General features: G+C 47.0%; 1 protein-coding gene and 1 pseudogene across 1 annotated transcript in view; both read left to right on the forward strand.

Moving 5' to 3' along the window:
* Positions 1–11,872, forward strand: part of LOC112080575 (semaphorin-4G) — a 40,209-nt gene extending 28,337 nt beyond the window's left edge. The window contains exons 12-13 of the mRNA XM_070442630.1: positions 324–2,523; positions 11,231–11,872. Coding sequence (XP_070298731.1) covers positions 324–1,464 — 1,141 coding nt within the window. The 3' untranslated portion in view covers positions 1,465–2,523; positions 11,231–11,872. The remainder of the gene's footprint in view (positions 1–323; positions 2,524–11,230) is intronic.
* On the forward strand, positions 2,467–17,530 carry LOC112080576 (twinkle mtDNA helicase-like; annotated as a pseudogene).
* The last annotated feature ends 971 nt before the right edge of the window (positions 17,531–18,501 follow it).

Consider the following 18,501-nt stretch of genomic DNA (forward strand, 5'->3'; position numbering starts at 1 on the left):
GAGTCGCAGAATGCCAAACACGGTCTGGCTCACTCTAAAATCAATAGATCTGTATTCTTTTTGGCCCCAACATCAGGTGTCTTCAGTGTCTCTGTGCAAAGAGACCTTTAAGCTTTAAACTGAGGTCGTGAGAGCTTCTGGCCACTCTCCTGCGCTACATGGCAAAAGGTGTAAAACAGCTATGAGGTGATTCGTAGGAGAGTATGATAAAATAAAAAAATGGGTTGGGTGTGTCGGACTTTGCGGAGGGGGGGGGGGGGCACTGCACAATGACACACAAACACACACCATTCCACATGCTTGTGACCTTATGTCTATTTCTGTTATTATCTCTCTCTCCCTGCTCTCTCTTTGTGGACCCTGCTTTCTCGCTCTCTCTTGTTCTCTCTCTCCTATCTCTTTCTTTCGCTCTTTCTCTCTCCCTCACCCTCTKTCTCCCTCTCAGTAGTCTACCGCAGGCGTACGGTGATGTCTGGGGACGATGTCCTCCTCCATTGCGATCTGCGCTCCAACCTGGCCACTCCACGCTGGACCCTGGATGGCCGTCAGCTCCAGGGCTATGGCCTCGACTCGGGCCATCGTGTRGGCACCGACGGCCTGCTCCTCATCTGCGCCCGGCCCGACCAGAGCGGAGACTATCGCTGCTACGCCGTGGAGAACGACGTGTGGGTGCCAGTGAGGATGTACACCGTGAAGGTGCACCCTGACCTGCCTTTCCCTGTGGGGTCAACAGCCGTGACGGACACTTTATCAACCACCACCACTACCGCCCCACCGAGCCCTTCCCTTCCCCCCAGCAGCCCCACCGAGCAGCCCCTTCCCTCCCTGCTGGCTCCCCTCCCCCCTGGACCCGAGTTCCAGACCTACAGGCACATGGAGGCCATGTATATCTCCCTGGTGGCCGTGCTGGGCGGGCTGTGCCTGGTGCTGACCGTTGTGCTGCTCTACGTCAGCTTCTGCAGCCGGGGGCCATACCAGGGCTGCAAGTACTCCCAGCAGGGTCTGCCCGAGTCGGGGGCCGCAGCCGAGAGGAAGAGGAGCTCCCACGTGGAGCTCAAGACCATCTCCAGCCACTGTAATGGCAGGCAGGAAAGCAAGCGCGGATGCCGCTCCCTGTCGGTATCCAACATGGACGACATGGGCGATGGCTTCCTACAGATCGTGCCCGCAGAAGGATCTCCAGGGAAATCGCCGCCCCCTCCCGCTCCGCCGCTCCCAATGCCACCACCCCTGCCCTCCTCGGAGTACGCGTCGTCAGAGTACACCAATGGGATGTCGGCGACTCTACCCAGCGTCCTACGCAAGATGAACGGCAACAGCTACGTGCTGCTGAGGCAGACGACGGACCCCGAGGGGAGCACGTCTCCCCTCTGCCACTCGTTCACCGAAGAGCTCAACCGCATCCTGGAGAAGAGGAAGCACACGCAACTGGACCCCCAGGCGACAGACGAGAGCTCCGTCTAGCCCCACCCTGAGCTCTTTCCCTTTGATCTGTTTATTGGTTTAACCCAACTACAAAAGAGTGCCCCCAAGAGGCAGGGAGGTCTAGCTTGTATTATACTGCTTTAGTTTACCCAGTGCCAAAGCGACCTGTGGGAGTATTCATACCTAAAACCCAATGTACAATTTCCCGTGACTCGAGACAAGTGACCCACTCACATAATTTCACTATTGAACATTAGAGTAAAGAGGACTTTTTGACTTTTCCCTAACTGGAGCAGTCATGGATATAGTCACAGTATCCATTTTGGACACACACTGTACTAGTGCATGGACCCTTTGATGGACTTTCAAGCAAATACATGATACATACACAAGTTAGTTACAATCCTACCTCAGACCCTATTGTGGAAGCTGGTCAATTACGATAAGGTTCAGTGCTGGTCTAGTCAGCTGACATACTGACAGAGAGAGCGCTGTGATGCATCGTGGGACAAGGGACACAGACTCGCAATGAGAGTCCAGGTCATATGACCAATGATCATGAAGTAAGATCGTAATGAGTTCGACTGAGGAACTACTGAGTTTAGACAACGATGGCTACTGTAGTTTAGTGCCATACAGTGTACGTATATGATGGCTCTTAAAGACCCAGGCCTACTGAACCTCACAAGAGAGCACAGATGGTTGGACAAATAATACATTTCAGTCATAACTCAATAACACACACTTATCTTTGTTTTCTTTTGTTCTCATGTAAATAGCAATTATTTTTCTGTGGCAGCCATCAGTAGCAACTTTGGAAATAATGGCAATTGAAATGATAATTTTTTGCATCTTTGCGTTGTTAGCATCTGACTGTGTCAGAGAGGTAAAACAGCAGTATTATAGATAGACAGCAGGCTTCATCTAAGGTTGGCCGGATTAACACTATCATTGACGCATGAAGACTATCATGAAGGACTGATCTCTGGTCAGATTGATCAGAGAAGCTGAGTGATGATGATGGTGATGATGATGACGAAGATGGTGGGACCTGATTGCCAGAAATGTGTGAGCCCAACAAGAGACCAGAAAGCAAAGGTAAGACTGAGAGAAAGCTGTGCCCTGCACGTCTTGTTGAAATACTTGACAATTACTATGAACATGTACAGTGACACTATGTCACGCCCTGACCTGAGATATCTCTGTTTTCTTTATATTTTGGTTAGGTCAGGGTGTGACTAGGGTGGATTACGCTAGTTTTTGAATTGTCTAGGGGTTTTTGTATTGTCTAGGGTTTTTGTATGTCTAGGGTTTTGTAGGTCTAGGTGTTTGTATGTTTATGGTGGCCTGATATGGTTCCCAATCAGAGGCAGCTGTTTATCGTTGTCTCTGATTGGGGATCATATTTAGGTAGCCATTTCCCCTTTGGTGTTTGTGGGTTCTTATTCTATGTTTAGTTGCCTGTCTGCACTATTTCATATAGCTTCACGTTTTGTTCGTTTTGTTGTTTTGTTAGTTTGTTCAGTGTTCTTTCTTTATTAGAGATGAATCTACACATACCACGCTGCACCTTGGTGCGATTCATATGACGAACGTGACACATTTGAACCTTTTTTCAAATTCAGTCCACCACCACCACCAAATAGATTCTGTCAACATCAGCTTTCATTTTCCTCTCCATAAAAGATGAAGGGCAGAGCGGCAGACATATTCATTCCAGCCCAGGTTGATTTTTTGTGCTTTGTGTCCTTTGCTGTCCCAAGCTGGTGGCCACAAGCCAGATGAGCTGTAGGGCCATCACACTGAAAAAGACCTGTGTCACTGTTACCTAACCCGCAACACTCTCTCAATGTCTACGTGACATCACTGTCAACGCAATAACAACATACGCTAGCAACAACCAGGGATATGCTCCATTGCCTTGAGAGAGAGTCCACTCTGACCAAAACAAATATTGGCAGAGACTGAAATGGKATCCTTCTCTATAGAGTGCACTACTTTTGTAGAGCACTATAGGGACTATTTAGGGCTCTGGACAAAAGTAGTGCACTATATAGGTAATACATTGCCATTTTAGGCGCATCTAGCTTAGGAACAAGTTGACTGAAACGTATTTCCCAGCAGCCAGTCAGCCAGTCAGTCGGTGCTTTATAAACCTATCAAGGCTCGCCGTGTTAAATAGACGCGTCTCCTCACCACAGTAAAGTGTTGAATCAGCTCTTGCCCCGTTGCTTCCCTGGTGGCTCGCAGCGCAGCGCGCCGGTTTGTGTATCTGTCACTACGTAGCTGACAGTAACAGCGGCGCTCATCACTCCTGGGCTGGACTCCACAGAGACACCAAGTGAAGGCTTGTTGTCCTTTTTCGCAGACTTTATCGAATGCGGCCAAGCGGCCAAGCGGCACAGGAAACATTTGACCTGTGTGTCCTGGTCAGTGATGCAGTGAGCTGATAGAGTAGGAGAGGGAGGGAGTGTGTATGTGTGTGTGTGTGGGGGAGGGGGGCTGACAGGAGATGTTTTGCACCATCAGCAGGTTTCCTCCTCCTCACCCTCTCTCCCCRTCCCTTTATTCCCACCCTCTCTATCCGTATATGCTCCCTTTTCTATTCCCTGTCCCCTCCACACCTTCACCTCCACGCTAGAGGATCATCATTCCATCCATTATTACCCTTCCTCTCCCTCCCTCTTCCTCTCTTATTTCCCCTCTCCCCTAGAGGAGCCTGCTGAGTTCACAATACACCATGATAGCCCCCCAATCAATTAAGCCTGGCCTTCAAACAGTGCCTGTGACCTTGTCTTTGCAAAGTGGCTACTGCAGTGTTTCTCCATCCTGTTCCCTGGGCCTGGAGGTCCGACAGGGTGTGCACGTTTTTGTTCTCGCCCAGCACTGTATTCAACTAATCAAGGGCTTGGTGATGAGTTATGTGGAATCAGATGTTTCAGTGCTGGGCTATAACAAAGATGTGCCCCATCTCCCCATTGGTCATTATAATAGCCGAGCAGAATCTTCTTATTGGTTGATTAGAATGTTGATGCACTATGACAGGTGTTGCATTGGACATAGTTTCAAATCAAATCAAATCAAATTTTATTTGTCACATACACATGGTTAGCAGATGTTAATGCGAGTGTAGCGAAATGGTTGTGCTTCTAGTTCCGACAATGCAGTAATAACCAACAAGTAATCTAACCTAACAATTCCACAACTACTACCTTATACACACAAGTGTAAAGGGATAAAGAATATGTACATAAAGATATATGAATGAGTGATGGTACAGAACGGCATAGGCAAGATGCAGTAGATGGTAATAGAGTCAGTATATACATTATGAGATGAGTAATGTAGGGTATGTAAACATAAAGTGCATAGTTTAAAGTGGCTAGTGATACACTGTATTACATAAAGATGGCAAGATGCAGTAGATGATATAGAGTACAGTATATACATATACATTGAGATGAGTAATGTAGGGTATGTAAACATTATATTAAGTGGCATTGTTTAAAGTGGCTAGTGGTAAATTTTACATAATTTCCATCAATTCCCATTATTAAAGTGGCTGGAGTTGAGTCAGTATGTTGGCAGCGGCCACTAAATGTTAGTGGTGGCTGTTTAACAGTCTGATGGCCTTGAGATAGAAGCTGTTTTTCAGTCTCTCGGTCCCTGCTTTGATGCACCTGTACTGACCTCGCCTTCTGGATGATAGCGGGGTGAACAGGCAGTGGCTTGGGTGGTTGTTGTCCTTGATGATTTTTATGGCCTTCCTGTGACATCAGGTGGTGTAGGTGTCCTGGAGGCGGGTAGTTTTCCCCCGGTGATGCGTTGTGCAGACCTCACTACCCTCTGGAGAGCCTTACGGTTGTGGGCGGAGCAGTTTGCCGTACCAGCGGTGATACAGCCCGACAGGATGCTCTCGATTGTGCATCTGTAGAAGTTTGTGAGTGCTTTTGGTGACAAGCCGAATTTCTTCAGCCTCCTGAGGTTGAAGAGGCGCTGCTGCGCCTTCTTCACAACGCTGTCTGTGTGGGTGGACCAATTCAGTTTGTCCGTGATGTGTACACCGAGTGTTATGCTGGTGAATGAGGACCCAAAAGCGACGTAATAGTAACGAGTCTTTATTCCAGTATTAAACAAATAATGATTCTCCTGGATATAATCAATGGTAAATCCAAAACAGGAAACTGAAATCCTCTCGTCAATAGAGAGGAACGCTGGAGACGCGACCACAAGACTGCAGGTCGCTTCGGAAGGCACTGGCCGTAGCTGACATAGACACCTGCTCACACGCAGCATCTGAAGAAGGCAAAGAACACGACAGGGCGGAACAAGGACACAGGAACAGCAAACATCAAACAAGAATCCGACAAGGACAGAAGCGGAAAACAGAGGAGAAATAGGGACTCTAATCAGAGGGCAAAATAGGGGACAGGTGTGAAAGAGTAAATGAGGTCGTTAGGAGAATGAGAAACAGCTGGGAGCAGGAACGGAACGATAGAGAGGAGAGAGCGGGAGAGGGAGAGAGGGAGGAGGAGAGAGAGAGAGAAAGAGAAAGACTAATAAGACCAGCAGAGGGAAGCACAGGACAAGACATGATAATCATGACAAACATGACAGTACCCCCCCACTCACGAGCGCTCCTGGCGCACTCGAGAGGAGCCTGGCGGCAACGAAGGAAATCATCAATCACAGAACGGTCCAGCACGTCCGAGATGGAACCCAACTCCTCTCCTCAGGACCGTAACCCTCCCAATCACTAAGTACTGGTGACCACGTCCCCGAGAACGCATGTCCATGATCTTCCGTACCTTGTAAATAGGGCGCCCTCGACAAGGACGGGGGGGGGGAGGGAAGACGAACGGGGCGCGAAGAAGGCTTGACACAAGAGACATGGAAGACAGGGTGGACGCGACGAAGATGTCGCGGAAGAAGCAGTCGCACAGCGACAGGATTGACGACCTGAGAGACACGGAACGGACCAATGAACCGCGGAGTCAACTTGGAGAAGCTGTCGTAAGGGGAAGGTTACGAGTGGAAAGCCACACTCTCTGACCGCGACAATCTAGGACTCTTAATCCTACGTTTATTGGCGTCTCACAGTCTGCGCCCTGTAACGGCAAAGTGCAGACCTGACCCTCTCCAGGTGCGCTCACAACGTTGGACAAAAGCCTGAGCGGAGGCACGTGGACTCGGCGAGCTGGGACGAAACAGAGGAGGCTGGTAGCCAAGACTACTCTGAATCGGGGATAGCCGGTAGCAGACGAAGGAAGCGAGTTGTGAGCGTACTCAGCCCAGGGGAGCTGTTCTGCCCAGACGCAGGGTTTCGAAACGAAAGGCTACGTAATATGCGACCAATCGACTGATTGGCCCTTTCTGCTTGACCGTTAGACTGGGGATGAAACCGGAAGAGAGACTGAGAAGCACCAATCAAACGACAGAACTCCCTCCAAAACTGTGACGTGAATTGCGGACCTCTGTCTGAAACGGCGTCTAACGGGAGGCCATGAATTCTGAACCATTCTCAATGATGATTTGTGCCGTCTCCTTAGCGGAAGGAAGCTTAGCGAGGGAATGAAATGTGCCGCCTTAGAGAACCTATCGATAACCGTAGAAATCACAGTCTTCCCGCAGACGAAGGCAGACCGGTAATAAAGTCTAAGGCGATGTGAGACCATGGTCGAGAAGGATGGGAAGCGGTCTGAGACGACCGGCAGGAGGAGAGTTACCATGACTAGTCTGCGCGCAGTCTGAACAAGCAGCACGAAACGGCGCGTGTCCGCTCCTGAGTAGCCACCAAAACCGCTGGCGATAGAAGCAAGCGTACCCGAACGCCGGGGTGGCCAGCTAACTTGGCAGAGTGAGCCCACTGAAGAACAGCCAGACGAGTAGAGACAGGAACGAACAGAAGGTTACTAGGCAAGCGCGCGGCGACGCAGTGTGAGTGAGTGCTTGCTTTACTGTCTCTCAATTCCCAGACAGTCAACCCGACAACACGCCCTTCAGGGAGAATCCCTCGGGGTCGGTAAGAAGCCACAGAAGAACTAAAGAGACGGGATAAGGATCAGGCTTGGTGTTCTTATTTCCGGACGATAGGAAATCGAACTCGAAACGAGCGAAAACAACGCCCAACGAGCTTGACGTGCATTAAGTCGTTTGCGAACGGATGTACTCAAGGTTCTTATGGTCAGTCCAAACGACAAAAGGGACGGTCGCCCTCCAACCACTGTCGCCATTCGCCTATGGCTAAGCGGATGGCGAGCAGTTCGCGGTTACCCACATCATAGTTGCGTTCCGATGGCGACAGGCGATGAGAAAAGTAAGCGCAAGGATGGACCTTATCGTCAGACTGGAAGCGCTGAGACAGAATGGCTCCCACGCCCACCTCTGAAGCGTCAACTCGACAATGAATTGTTTAGTGACGTCAGGAGTAACAAGGATAGGGGCGATGTAAAACGCTTCTTGAGGAGATCAAAAGCTCCCTGGGCGGAACGGACCACTTAAAGCAAGTCTTGACAGAAGTCAGAGCTGTGAGAGGGGCAGCCACTTGACCGAAATTACGAATGAAACGCCGATAGAAATTAGCGAAACGAGAAAGCGCTGCAACTCGACACGTGACTTAGGAAGGGCCAATCGCTGACAGCCTGGACCTTAGCGGGATCCATCTGAATGCCTTCAGCGGAAATAAGAACCGAGAAATGTGACAGAGAGACATGAAAGGGCACTTCTCAGCCTTCACGTAGAGACAATTCTCTAAAACGCGTGGGTACACGTGAACGTGCTGAACATGAATCTCGAGTGACGGTGAAAAATCAGGATATCGTCAAGGTAAACGAAAAAAAAATGTTCAGCATGTCTCTCAGTACATCATATAAGCTGAAAGACAGCTGGAGCATTAGCGAGACCGAACGGCAGAACCCGGTATTCAAAATGCCCTAACGGAGTGTTAAACGCCGTCTTCCACTCGCCCCCTCTCTGATGCGTACGAGATGGTAAGCGTTACGAAGGTCCAACTTAGTAAAGAACCTGGCTCCCTGCAAAATCTCGAGGCTGACGACATAAGGGGAAGCGGATAACGATTCTTAACCGTTATGTCATCCAGCTCGATAATCCACGCAGGGGCGCAGAGTACCGTCCTTCTTCTTAACAAAGAAAAATCCCGCTCCGGCGGGAGAGGAAGAAGGCACCACGGTACCGGCGTCGAGAGAACAGACAGATAATCCTCGAGACGCTTACGTTCGGGAGCCGACAGAGAGTATAGTCTACCCCGAGGGGAGTGGTCCCCGGAAGGAGATAATAACAACAATCATACGACGGTGGGGGGAAGGGAGCTGGCTCTGGACCGACTGAAGACCGTGCGCAGATCATGATATTCTCCGGCACTCCTGTCAACACCAGGTTCCTCCTGAGTAGAGGGACAGAAGACACAGGAGGGATAGCAGACATTAAACACTTCACATGACAAGAAACGTTCCAGGATAGAATAGAATTACTAGACCAATTAATAGAAGGATTATGACATACTAGCCAGGGATGACCCAAAACAACAGGTGTAAAAGGTGAACGAAAAATCAAAAAGGAAATGGTCTCACTGTGGTTACCAGATACAGTGAGGGTTAAAGGTAGTGTCTCACATCTGATACTGGGGAGAAGACTACCATCTAAGGCGAACATGGGCGTGGGCTTCCCTAACTGTCTGAGAGGAATGTCATGTTTCCGAGCCCATGCTTCGTCCATAAAACAACTCAGCCCTGAGTTTATCAAGGCACTGCAGGAAGCAGCCGAACCGGTCCAGCGTAGATGGACGCAAGGTAGTACAGGACTTGATGGAGAGACCTGAGTAGTAGCGCTCACCAGTAGCCCTCCGCTTACTGATGAGCTCTGGCTTTTACTGGACATGACATGACAAAATGTCCAGCAGAACCGCAATAGAGGCAAAGGCGGTTGGTGATTCTCCGTTCCCTCTCCTTAGTCGAGATGCGAATACTCCCAGCTGCATGGGCTCAGTCTCTGAGCCGGTGGAGGAGATGGTTGAGATGCGGAGAGGGAAACACGTTAACGCGAGCTCTCTTCCACGAGCTCGGTGACGAAGATTACCCGTCGTTCTATGCGGATGGCGAGAGCAATAAAAGAGTCCACGCTGGAAGGAACCTCCCGGGAGAGAATCTCATCCTTAACCTCAGTGTGGAGTCCCTCCAGAAAACGAGCGAGCAACGCGGTCGTTCCAGTCTGGATGCAGCAAGGTGCGAAACTCTATAGAGTAATCCGTTATGGATCGATCACCTTGACTTAGGGAAGCCAGGACCCTGGAAGCCTCCTTCCAAAAACTGAACGATCAAAACCGTATCATCTCCTCTTTAAAGTTTGATAAACGTTAGAACACTCAGCCCTTGCCTCCCAGATAGCTGTGCCCCTCCCGAGCCCGACAGTAAGGAGTGATATGCGTAAGCGATCCGAGCTCTCTCTCTTGAGTATGTGTTGGGCTGGAGAGAGAACACAATATCACACTGGGTGAGAAAGGAGCGACACTCAGTGGGCTGCAGAGTAACATGGTGGGTTATTAACCCTAGGTTCGGAGACTCGGAAGACAGGAAGTAGCTGGTGGCACGAGACGAAGACTCTGAAACTGTCCTGAGAGATCGGAGACCTGAGCGGACAGGGTCTCAACGGCATGGCGAGCAGCAGACAATTCCTGCTCGTGTCTGCCGAGCATTGCTCCTGGATCTCGACGGCAGTGTTGCGAGAATCCGTAGTCGCTGGGTCCATTCTTGGTCGGATTCTTCTGTTATGCTGGTGAATGAGGACCCAAAAGCGACGTAATAGTAACAGAGTCTTTATTCCAGTATTAAACAATAATGATTCTCCTGGATATAATCAATGGTAATCCAAAACAGGAAACTGAAATCCTCTCGTCAAAGAACGACTGGAGACGCGACCACAGACTGAGGTCGCTCTGGGAGGCACTGGCCGTAGCTGACATAGACACCTGCTCACACGCAGCATCTGAAGAAGGCAAAGAACACGACAGGGCGGAACAAGGACACAGGAACAGCAAACATCAACAAGAATCCGACAAGGACAGAAGCGGAAAACAGAGGGAGAAATAGGGACTCTAATCAGAGGGCAAAATAGGGGACAGGTGTGAAAGAGTAAATGAGGTCGTTAGGAGAATGAAACAGCTGGGAGCAGGAACGGAACGATAGAGAGAGAGAGAGCGGGAGAGGGAGGAGGGAGGAGGAGAGAGAGAGAGAAGAGAAAGAACCTAATAAGACAGCAGAGGAGCACAGGGACAAGACATGATAATCATAAAAATGACATCGAGGAACTTAAAACTTTCCACCTTCTCCACTACTGTCCCGTCGATGTGGATAGGGGGGTGCTCCCTCTGCTGTTTCCTGAAGTCCACAATCATCTCCTTTGTTTTGTTGACGTTGAGTGTGAGGTTATTTTCCTGACACCACACTGTTTTGCACCATCACATTTTCCTGACAGTTTCCTCAAGGTGTCTCGTGGAAGGGTAAAATAGACTGTCACAGGACCATTATATTAATGTTGTACAAAAGCTTGTCTACAGCGGGGGTCAAGCAAGCCTGATGAATGTGTTTTCCTTATCTTATTGTCTCTTCGTGTAAAATAAATAACGATGTATCGAAAGTGCAATCACAATAAGGGTAGTTGAGGATGAATATTCAAAGTTGAAAGAACAAACTGAACATTTAAACTTTAGGGTATGTCATTTCTCATTACAGGTGTTGTTATGTTATTTTTAAAGTCTGTCTGATTTTTTATTTTTTTATTCTGTCTTTAGATATACAAAGGGATGGAGAAGCTGGTGAATGGAAGATGAAGTGTGTGAGGAACCCTGATGATCTGAGCCAGTGTCTGCTCAAGATACACCAAAGGACAATCAGTGTGTACAATCTCCATGGGCAGTAAACTTGGATGCGGTTATGGATATTGTACTGTACTTGCTACTTATGGTCAAATGGCAAACATGCTGGCTGCTACACTCAAAACACACCTCCAGTATACTGTATACCTCCAGTACACACCTCCAGTATACTGAATGTCCTAATAAACATTTGGAACACTAATTTCAACAAACATACGCACTCACATCATACAGACATGACAACATTCAAGTCGAGGTTTAGACATTAACTCTACGTCACCTACAGAATATATTTGAGTGAACAATGACTAAAAGACGCATTTGCACTATACCTCTTCTGAGGACTTATTTGCTCTGTACATAAGAAGATTCAGTATACCCTTGTAAAGTGTTACATCCATGTGCTACATCCATGTTATGTGTTTTGTTGTTTTCTGGCTCGATGTAGAAATTACTAATACTTTACAATCTACACTGAACAAAAATATAAGCGAAACATGTAAAGTGTTGGTCCCATGTTTCATGAGCTGAAATAAAAAATCCCAGAAATMTTCCATACGCACAAAAGGCTTATTTCTCTCAAATGTTTTMCATTAATTTGTTTACATCCCTGTTAGTGAGCATTTCTCCTTTGCCAAGAATCCATCCACCTGACAGGTGTGGCATATCAAGAAGCTGATTAAACAGCATTACCATAACACAGGTGCAGCTCGTGCTGGGGACAATAAAAGGCCACTAAAATGTACAGTTTTGTCATACAACACAATACCKCAGATGCCTCAAGATTTGAGGTAGCGTGCAATTGGCATGCCAACTTCAGGAATGTCCACCAGAGCTGTTGCCAGAGAATTGAATGTTAATTTCTCTACCATAAACTGCCTCCAACGTCGATTTAGAGAATTTGGCAGTATGTCCAACAGGCCTCACAACCGCAAACCATGTGTAACCATCAGTAGCGATTTTCGCATGTAAATCTTGGTGGGGCAAACTCAAAATGTTCTAGCAAAGCCACAACACTAAGCAATACATTAATTGCAGCATAACCGTGACAAACTGTGCCCACAAACTGTTCGGGCCTACGTAAAGCTGTCCCAACAGCAGAGCTTTCTTTTCAGCATCATAGAGTGAACCCTTACCACTGCTACACCTGGCTATCAGCAGAGCCTTCTCTGGCATAGTGCCCCCATGAGTGACAGAACACTGAGCCAATTACGGCGCAACTAGAGAAGATTACCAACCCCTACYCTCTTTATTTTCCGCTGGCTGCCCCACCACCACAGAAAGCACTGAGCTAGGCTGAAACACCTGKATTTTGCCTTACTCAAGAAAGATAAAAAGAGACCATATTTGTATGCTGCTTTATTAACTCAATCATTTAATTAAATTGTTTGCAAACTGATACATCGAATAAAAAACAGTGTATGTAGAGGTGCTGACTAACAGCAAATAAACTATAAAAATATTTTTTTAAATGTTCAAAAGTTTCACTTAGAAATGTCCTTATTTTTTAAAGAAAAGCACATTTTTTGTCCATTAAATAACATAAAATTGATCAGAAATACAGCGTAGACATTGTTAATGTTGTAAATGACTATTGTAGCTGGAAACGGCAGATTTTTTAAAATTGAATATCTACATAGGCGTACAGAGGCACATTATCAGCAACCATCACTCCTGTGTTCCAATGGCACATTGTGTTAGCTAATCCAAGTTTATAATTTTAAAAGGCTAATTGATCATTTAAATTTTCTTTCAAAAACAACAACATTTCTAAGTGACCCCAAACTTTTGAATGGTACTGTATATACAGTTGAAGTCGGAAATGTATATACATCGACCTGGCCAAGGCTTACCTTGGCCAAATACATTTAAACTCAGTTTCACAATTCCTGACATTTAATCCAAGTACAAATTCCCTGTCTTAGGTCAATTAGGATCACCACTTTATTTTAAGAATGTGAAATGTCAGAATAATAGTAGAGAGAATGATTTATTTCAGCTTTTATTTCTTTCATCACATTCCCAGTGGGTCAGAAGTTTACATACACTCAATTAGTATTTGACAGGCGTGTGCCTTTCCAAATCATGTCCAATCAATTGAATTTACCACCGGTGGACTCCAATCAAGTTGTAGAACAGTGGTGATTTTAGCTTGTAAATCTTGATGGGGCAAACTACATTTTTMGGGGGGGGATGCATGCCAGCAAAGCCACTACACTACACAACAAAACACAACACTAAACAATACATTAATTGCATTATAACGGTGACAAACGGTGCCCACAAACTGTTAGGACCTACATAAAACTTTCCCTTTATTAACTCAATGATTTATTTTATTTTTTATCTTGTTTGCAAACTGATATGTGACACGTATTAATGCCAAAATAACATGCAAAACATGCCCCCCCCAAAATGTTTTAATAATAATATAAAACAGATGAATGATTGGTCGCCACTGTTGTAGAAACATCTCAAGAATGATCAATGGAAACAGGATGCACCTGAGCTCAATTTCGAGTCCCATAGCAAAGGGTCTAAATACTTGCGTCAATGTGATATTTCAGTTTTTTTTATATATACATTTGCAAAAAATTCTAAAACCTTGTTTTTTCTTTGTCGTTATGGGGTTATGTGTGTAGATTGATGAGGGGGAAAAAACTATTTAAGCAATTTTAAATTAACGCTGTAACAGAACGTGTTACAGAAATGTGGAAAAAAGTGGAGGGGTCTGAATACTTTCTGAATGCACTTTAAATGCTTTTAGTTGGGTTTCTATGCAAAGTATATGATTTCATGTTTCTTTAATCCTGCAGCTAGTTACTTGAAATGAAACACATAATCATACCAAAACATGATAAAAAATGTGAACTCACTGACAGAGACAGCTAATAAACACAAATTGACATTTACAGTAGCTGGCTAGGCTAAACAAACTGCAACATTGGATAGCTGCCCCGGAGGGTTTATAACACTCTGCCTCCGGCCCTCCTGCTGTACCTGGAGCAGTTCAAGCGGGTCACCCTGTGGCTAGGGAGGGGACATGCGCTCCTGGGAGGCCTCCAAGATCTTCTCCAGGAAGCTGGGCCTGAAGCGCTGGCCGAGGGCAGGAACCTGGCCTGCATCGTCAAAGCCTTCATCCCCGCCACCCAAAAGTCCATTGTGTCGTTCAGGCAGCTCAGGGAGGATGTCTTTGGGGAGCTGGCCAACACAGAGCAGGTGGCTGTGCAGCAGGTAGCCTAGTGGTTAGAGAATTTGGTCAGTAACTGAAAGGCTGCTGGGTTGAATCCCTGAGCTGACAAGGTAAAAATCTGTCATTCTGCCCCTGAACAAGGCAGTTAACCCACTGTTCCCTGGTAGGCTGTCATTGTAAATTCGAATTTGTTCTTTAACTTACTTGCTTCGTTAAATAAAGGTTAAATGTAAAAATAAAGAGTGGACCAGAGGGGGCTCAACAGGATAATGAAGGCCCTTCAAAAGGGGGAGCTGAGTGCCTTCACAGGTATAGTCTATAGTAGGATGGCATGCACATTGACATTTGGTCATGATGTTCTACACTGAAGTATATAGTTAGCTATGGAAGAATATGCTTCAAATGCGGGATTGATTTTTAACCTGAGACTAGACTGAGTGAGAATATTGCTTCGCTGTAGAGGTCAAAACAAAAGTAAAAACGAAGCAATTGATCCGTCTGTTGATTGTGCCATGCCTCTCATATTTCCTTCCCCTCCAGGAACCACGGGCAGCGTCAAGACCACCTTCATCAGTGAGTTTGCCCTGGACCTGTGCATGCGGGGTGTCAACCCGCTGTGGGGCACCTTTGAGATCAACAACGTGCGCCTGGCCTAGATCATGCTGACCCAGTTTGCCATGCATAGGCTGGAGGAGAACCTGGACCAGTATGACTCGTGGGCTGACAGGGTTGAGGACATACCCCTCTACTTTATGACCTTCCATGGGCAGCAGAACATCAAGTGAGTCCTCTGAAAGTGTTGAGTGATATGTCAATCAATAGGTGTGCTGTACTGCTCGAGTTGTAAATAACTCCCTCCTCTCTCTCCCTCTGCAGGTCTGTGCTGGACACCTTGCAACACGCTGTCTACCGCTATGTCATCGGTCACGTGATCATTGACAACCTCATGATGGGCCATCCAGGACGACATTATCGGAGCTTTCAGGAAGTTTGCCACCAACAGCAGCTGTCACGTCACTCTGGTCATCCACCCCAGGAAAGAGGAGGACGACAGAGAACTAGACTGCATCCATCTTTGGAACAGCCAAGGTGAGTGGAGGGTTACATCTAATTCTGAATTATATAAATATAGACATCAATATAACGCTCTTTCCTTGTATGCCTCTCTAAAGCATGCAGTGTTTTTATTAAACCTGTCAGTGTTGGGTGCATCTCCTTGTTTGATCAATAGGGGGTGTTTGTGACAACGTTATCAACAACAGTTGCATGTACATGTATTCGTTTCACAGACCCAAATAATTTTTCAATCAAAGAGATTCACTGTAACACACACACTGTCACCAATGTATTTTTAATCAATGTGTGTTGGTACAAGCTGAGAAAGGTCAAAGGTGACAAGGGGGAGGGGTCAGAGAACGAGGAGACTTCAGGATAGACTCTAAAGATGGAGGAGACAACGGTAAAGAAGGAGACAACGGTTAAAAATGAGAAACTAGTGAATTTGGATAGGCCACCCAAAGCTACCAAAACGCTCAGAGCTGTTAAACTCCTGCAACAGGGAAGGGCACAACAGAGGGAGAGGGGAAGGAAGAGCCATAGAGGGAAGACAACATGCGTGACTTGTGTACAGGAGGCCTATGTAGCTAACCTACAGCTGATTATTAAGGTATATTGTATGTATGGATGAGCCAGTTCTGTGCTTTAAGGAGTCCTTTAAGGAGTGAATGTTGGTGGACAATGTTTAGCTTCTTTGTCCTGGGGTCCCTTTAAGGAGTGAATGTTGGTGGACAATATTTAAAGTGCTTTACAGAAACACAGCCTAAAACCCCAAACAGCAAGCAATGCAGATATAGGAGCACAGTGGCTAGGAAAAACTCCCTAGAAAGGCAGGAACCTAGGAAGAAACCTTGAGAGGAACCAGGCTCTGATGGGTGGCCAGTCCCCTTCTGACTGTGCCGGGTTGAGATTATAACAGTACATGGCCAAGATGTTCAAACGTTCATAGATGACCAGCAGGTGAAATAATATTAATAATCACAGTGGTTGTAAAGGGTGCAACAGGTCAGCACCTCAGGAGTAAATGTCAGTTGGCTTTTCATAGCAGAGACAGCAGGTGCGGTAGAGAGAGAGAGTCGAAAACTGCAGGTCCGGGGCAAGGTAGCACGTCCGGTGAACAGGTCAGGGTCCCATAGCCGCAGGCAGAACAGTTGAAACTGGAGCAGCAGCACGACCAGGTGGACTGGGGACAGCAAGGAGTCATCAGGCCAGGTAGTCCTGAGGCATGGTCCCAGGGCTCAGGTCCTGCGGGAGGGGAGAGGGAGAGAGAGAGAATTAGAGGGAGCATACTTAAATTCACACAGGACACCGGATAAGACAGGAGAAATACTACAGATATAACTGACCGACACTAGCCCCCGACACAAACTATTGCAGCATACATACTGGAGGCTGAGACAGGAGGGGTCGGAAGACACATTGGCCCCGTCCGACTCTACCTCCAAGACAAGGCCAACCAGGCAGGTTATAACCCCACCCACTTCGCCAAAGCACAGCCCCAACACCACTAGAGGGATATCTTCAAACCACCAACTTGCTACCCTGAGACAAGACCGAGTATAGCCCACGAAGATCTCCCCCACGGCACGATCCCAAAGTGGGGCGCGCCAACTACTGTATGCATCACATAACAAGCCTTGTGCAGCCACAATAGCTCCACTGGAGGATTAGGTAAAACCATTGTAAGCTCCAAGTGAAAATCTGCAGGTGTGTGCCCCCCACTGAAACATTGTTTGACACCTCTGATATACTGTGTTTCAATGTAATATCGTCATGAAATGTTCAACAGACCGCTACACAGACCATATGTTAGTTACTAATTCAGGAACACTGCATTGTTTTTATTTTAACGTGCATACCATGTCAGGGATTCTCATGATATTCAGATTGATGTGCAGTACAGGGATATCGGGTCCGTCTCTGTGTTTCATATCGTTCTAACCTCCTCTTCCCTCAGGACTGAATAGATAAGATTGTGGAGTCTGTCAGATCCACTATGGTTTTTCCCTACATAGACCAGTCCTGGGAAACTCCTGGCAAGTCACTAACCTGGCATGTAGCCTAGTGGTTGGAGCGTTGGACTAGTAACCAAAAGGTTGCAAGATCAAATCCCGAAGCTGACAAGGTAATAACATGTCGTTCTGCCCCTGAAAAAGGCAGTTAACCCACTGTTCCTAGGCTGTCATCGAAAATAACAATTTGTTCTTAATTGACTTGCCTAGTAAAATAAAATGTAGCTGCTGGAACTAAAATATTGTTCTAAGCACAGTGAACCAACAATCCCCCTAAAATGTATTTTTGTATTCTAGCGAAGGACTTGTATGCATGCGGAGGGGAAACCAACATGATATCATCCATTCAATGCAAACAAAAGGCATGGAGATGGGAGCAATTTTAATGTGTGAAACACAGCTTTGCTGAGACTGCAGGGGAGACAGTTTCTGGGCAGATGCGGTGCTAGGTTTTTTATTCGATAATTTCCCCCCTCAGTTCTGAGGTTTTTCGTGTGAATGCTTAACTGCTGTGGAAGTAGGCTACAGTAACAGAACATTCCATAATGATTCTAGGCTGTGTGGTTCTGGTTCCGTAAGTCTGGGCGTCTCCCCCCTCAGGAGACTGAAAAGATTTGGCATGGGTCCTCAGATCCTCAAAAGGTTCTACAGCTGCACCATCGAGAGCATCCTGACTGGTTGGATCACTGCCTGGTATGGCAACTGCTCAGCCAGGAGGTGTCAGAGGAAGGCCCTAAAAATGGTCAAAGACTCCAGCCACCCTAGTCATAGACTGTTCTCTCTACTACCGCACGGCAAGCGGTACCGGAGCGCCACGTTTAGGTCCAAAAGGCTTCTTAACAGCTTCTACCCCCAAGCCATAAGACTCCTGAACAGCTAATCAAAGGGATACCCAGACCACTCTTTTACGCTGCTGCTACTCTCTG

This window comes from Salvelinus sp. IW2-2015, unplaced genomic scaffold (genome assembly GCF_002910315.2).
Source record: "Salvelinus sp. IW2-2015 unplaced genomic scaffold, ASM291031v2 Un_scaffold16384, whole genome shotgun sequence".
Taxonomy (NCBI): Eukaryota; Metazoa; Chordata; class Actinopteri; order Salmoniformes; family Salmonidae; genus Salvelinus; species Salvelinus sp. IW2-2015.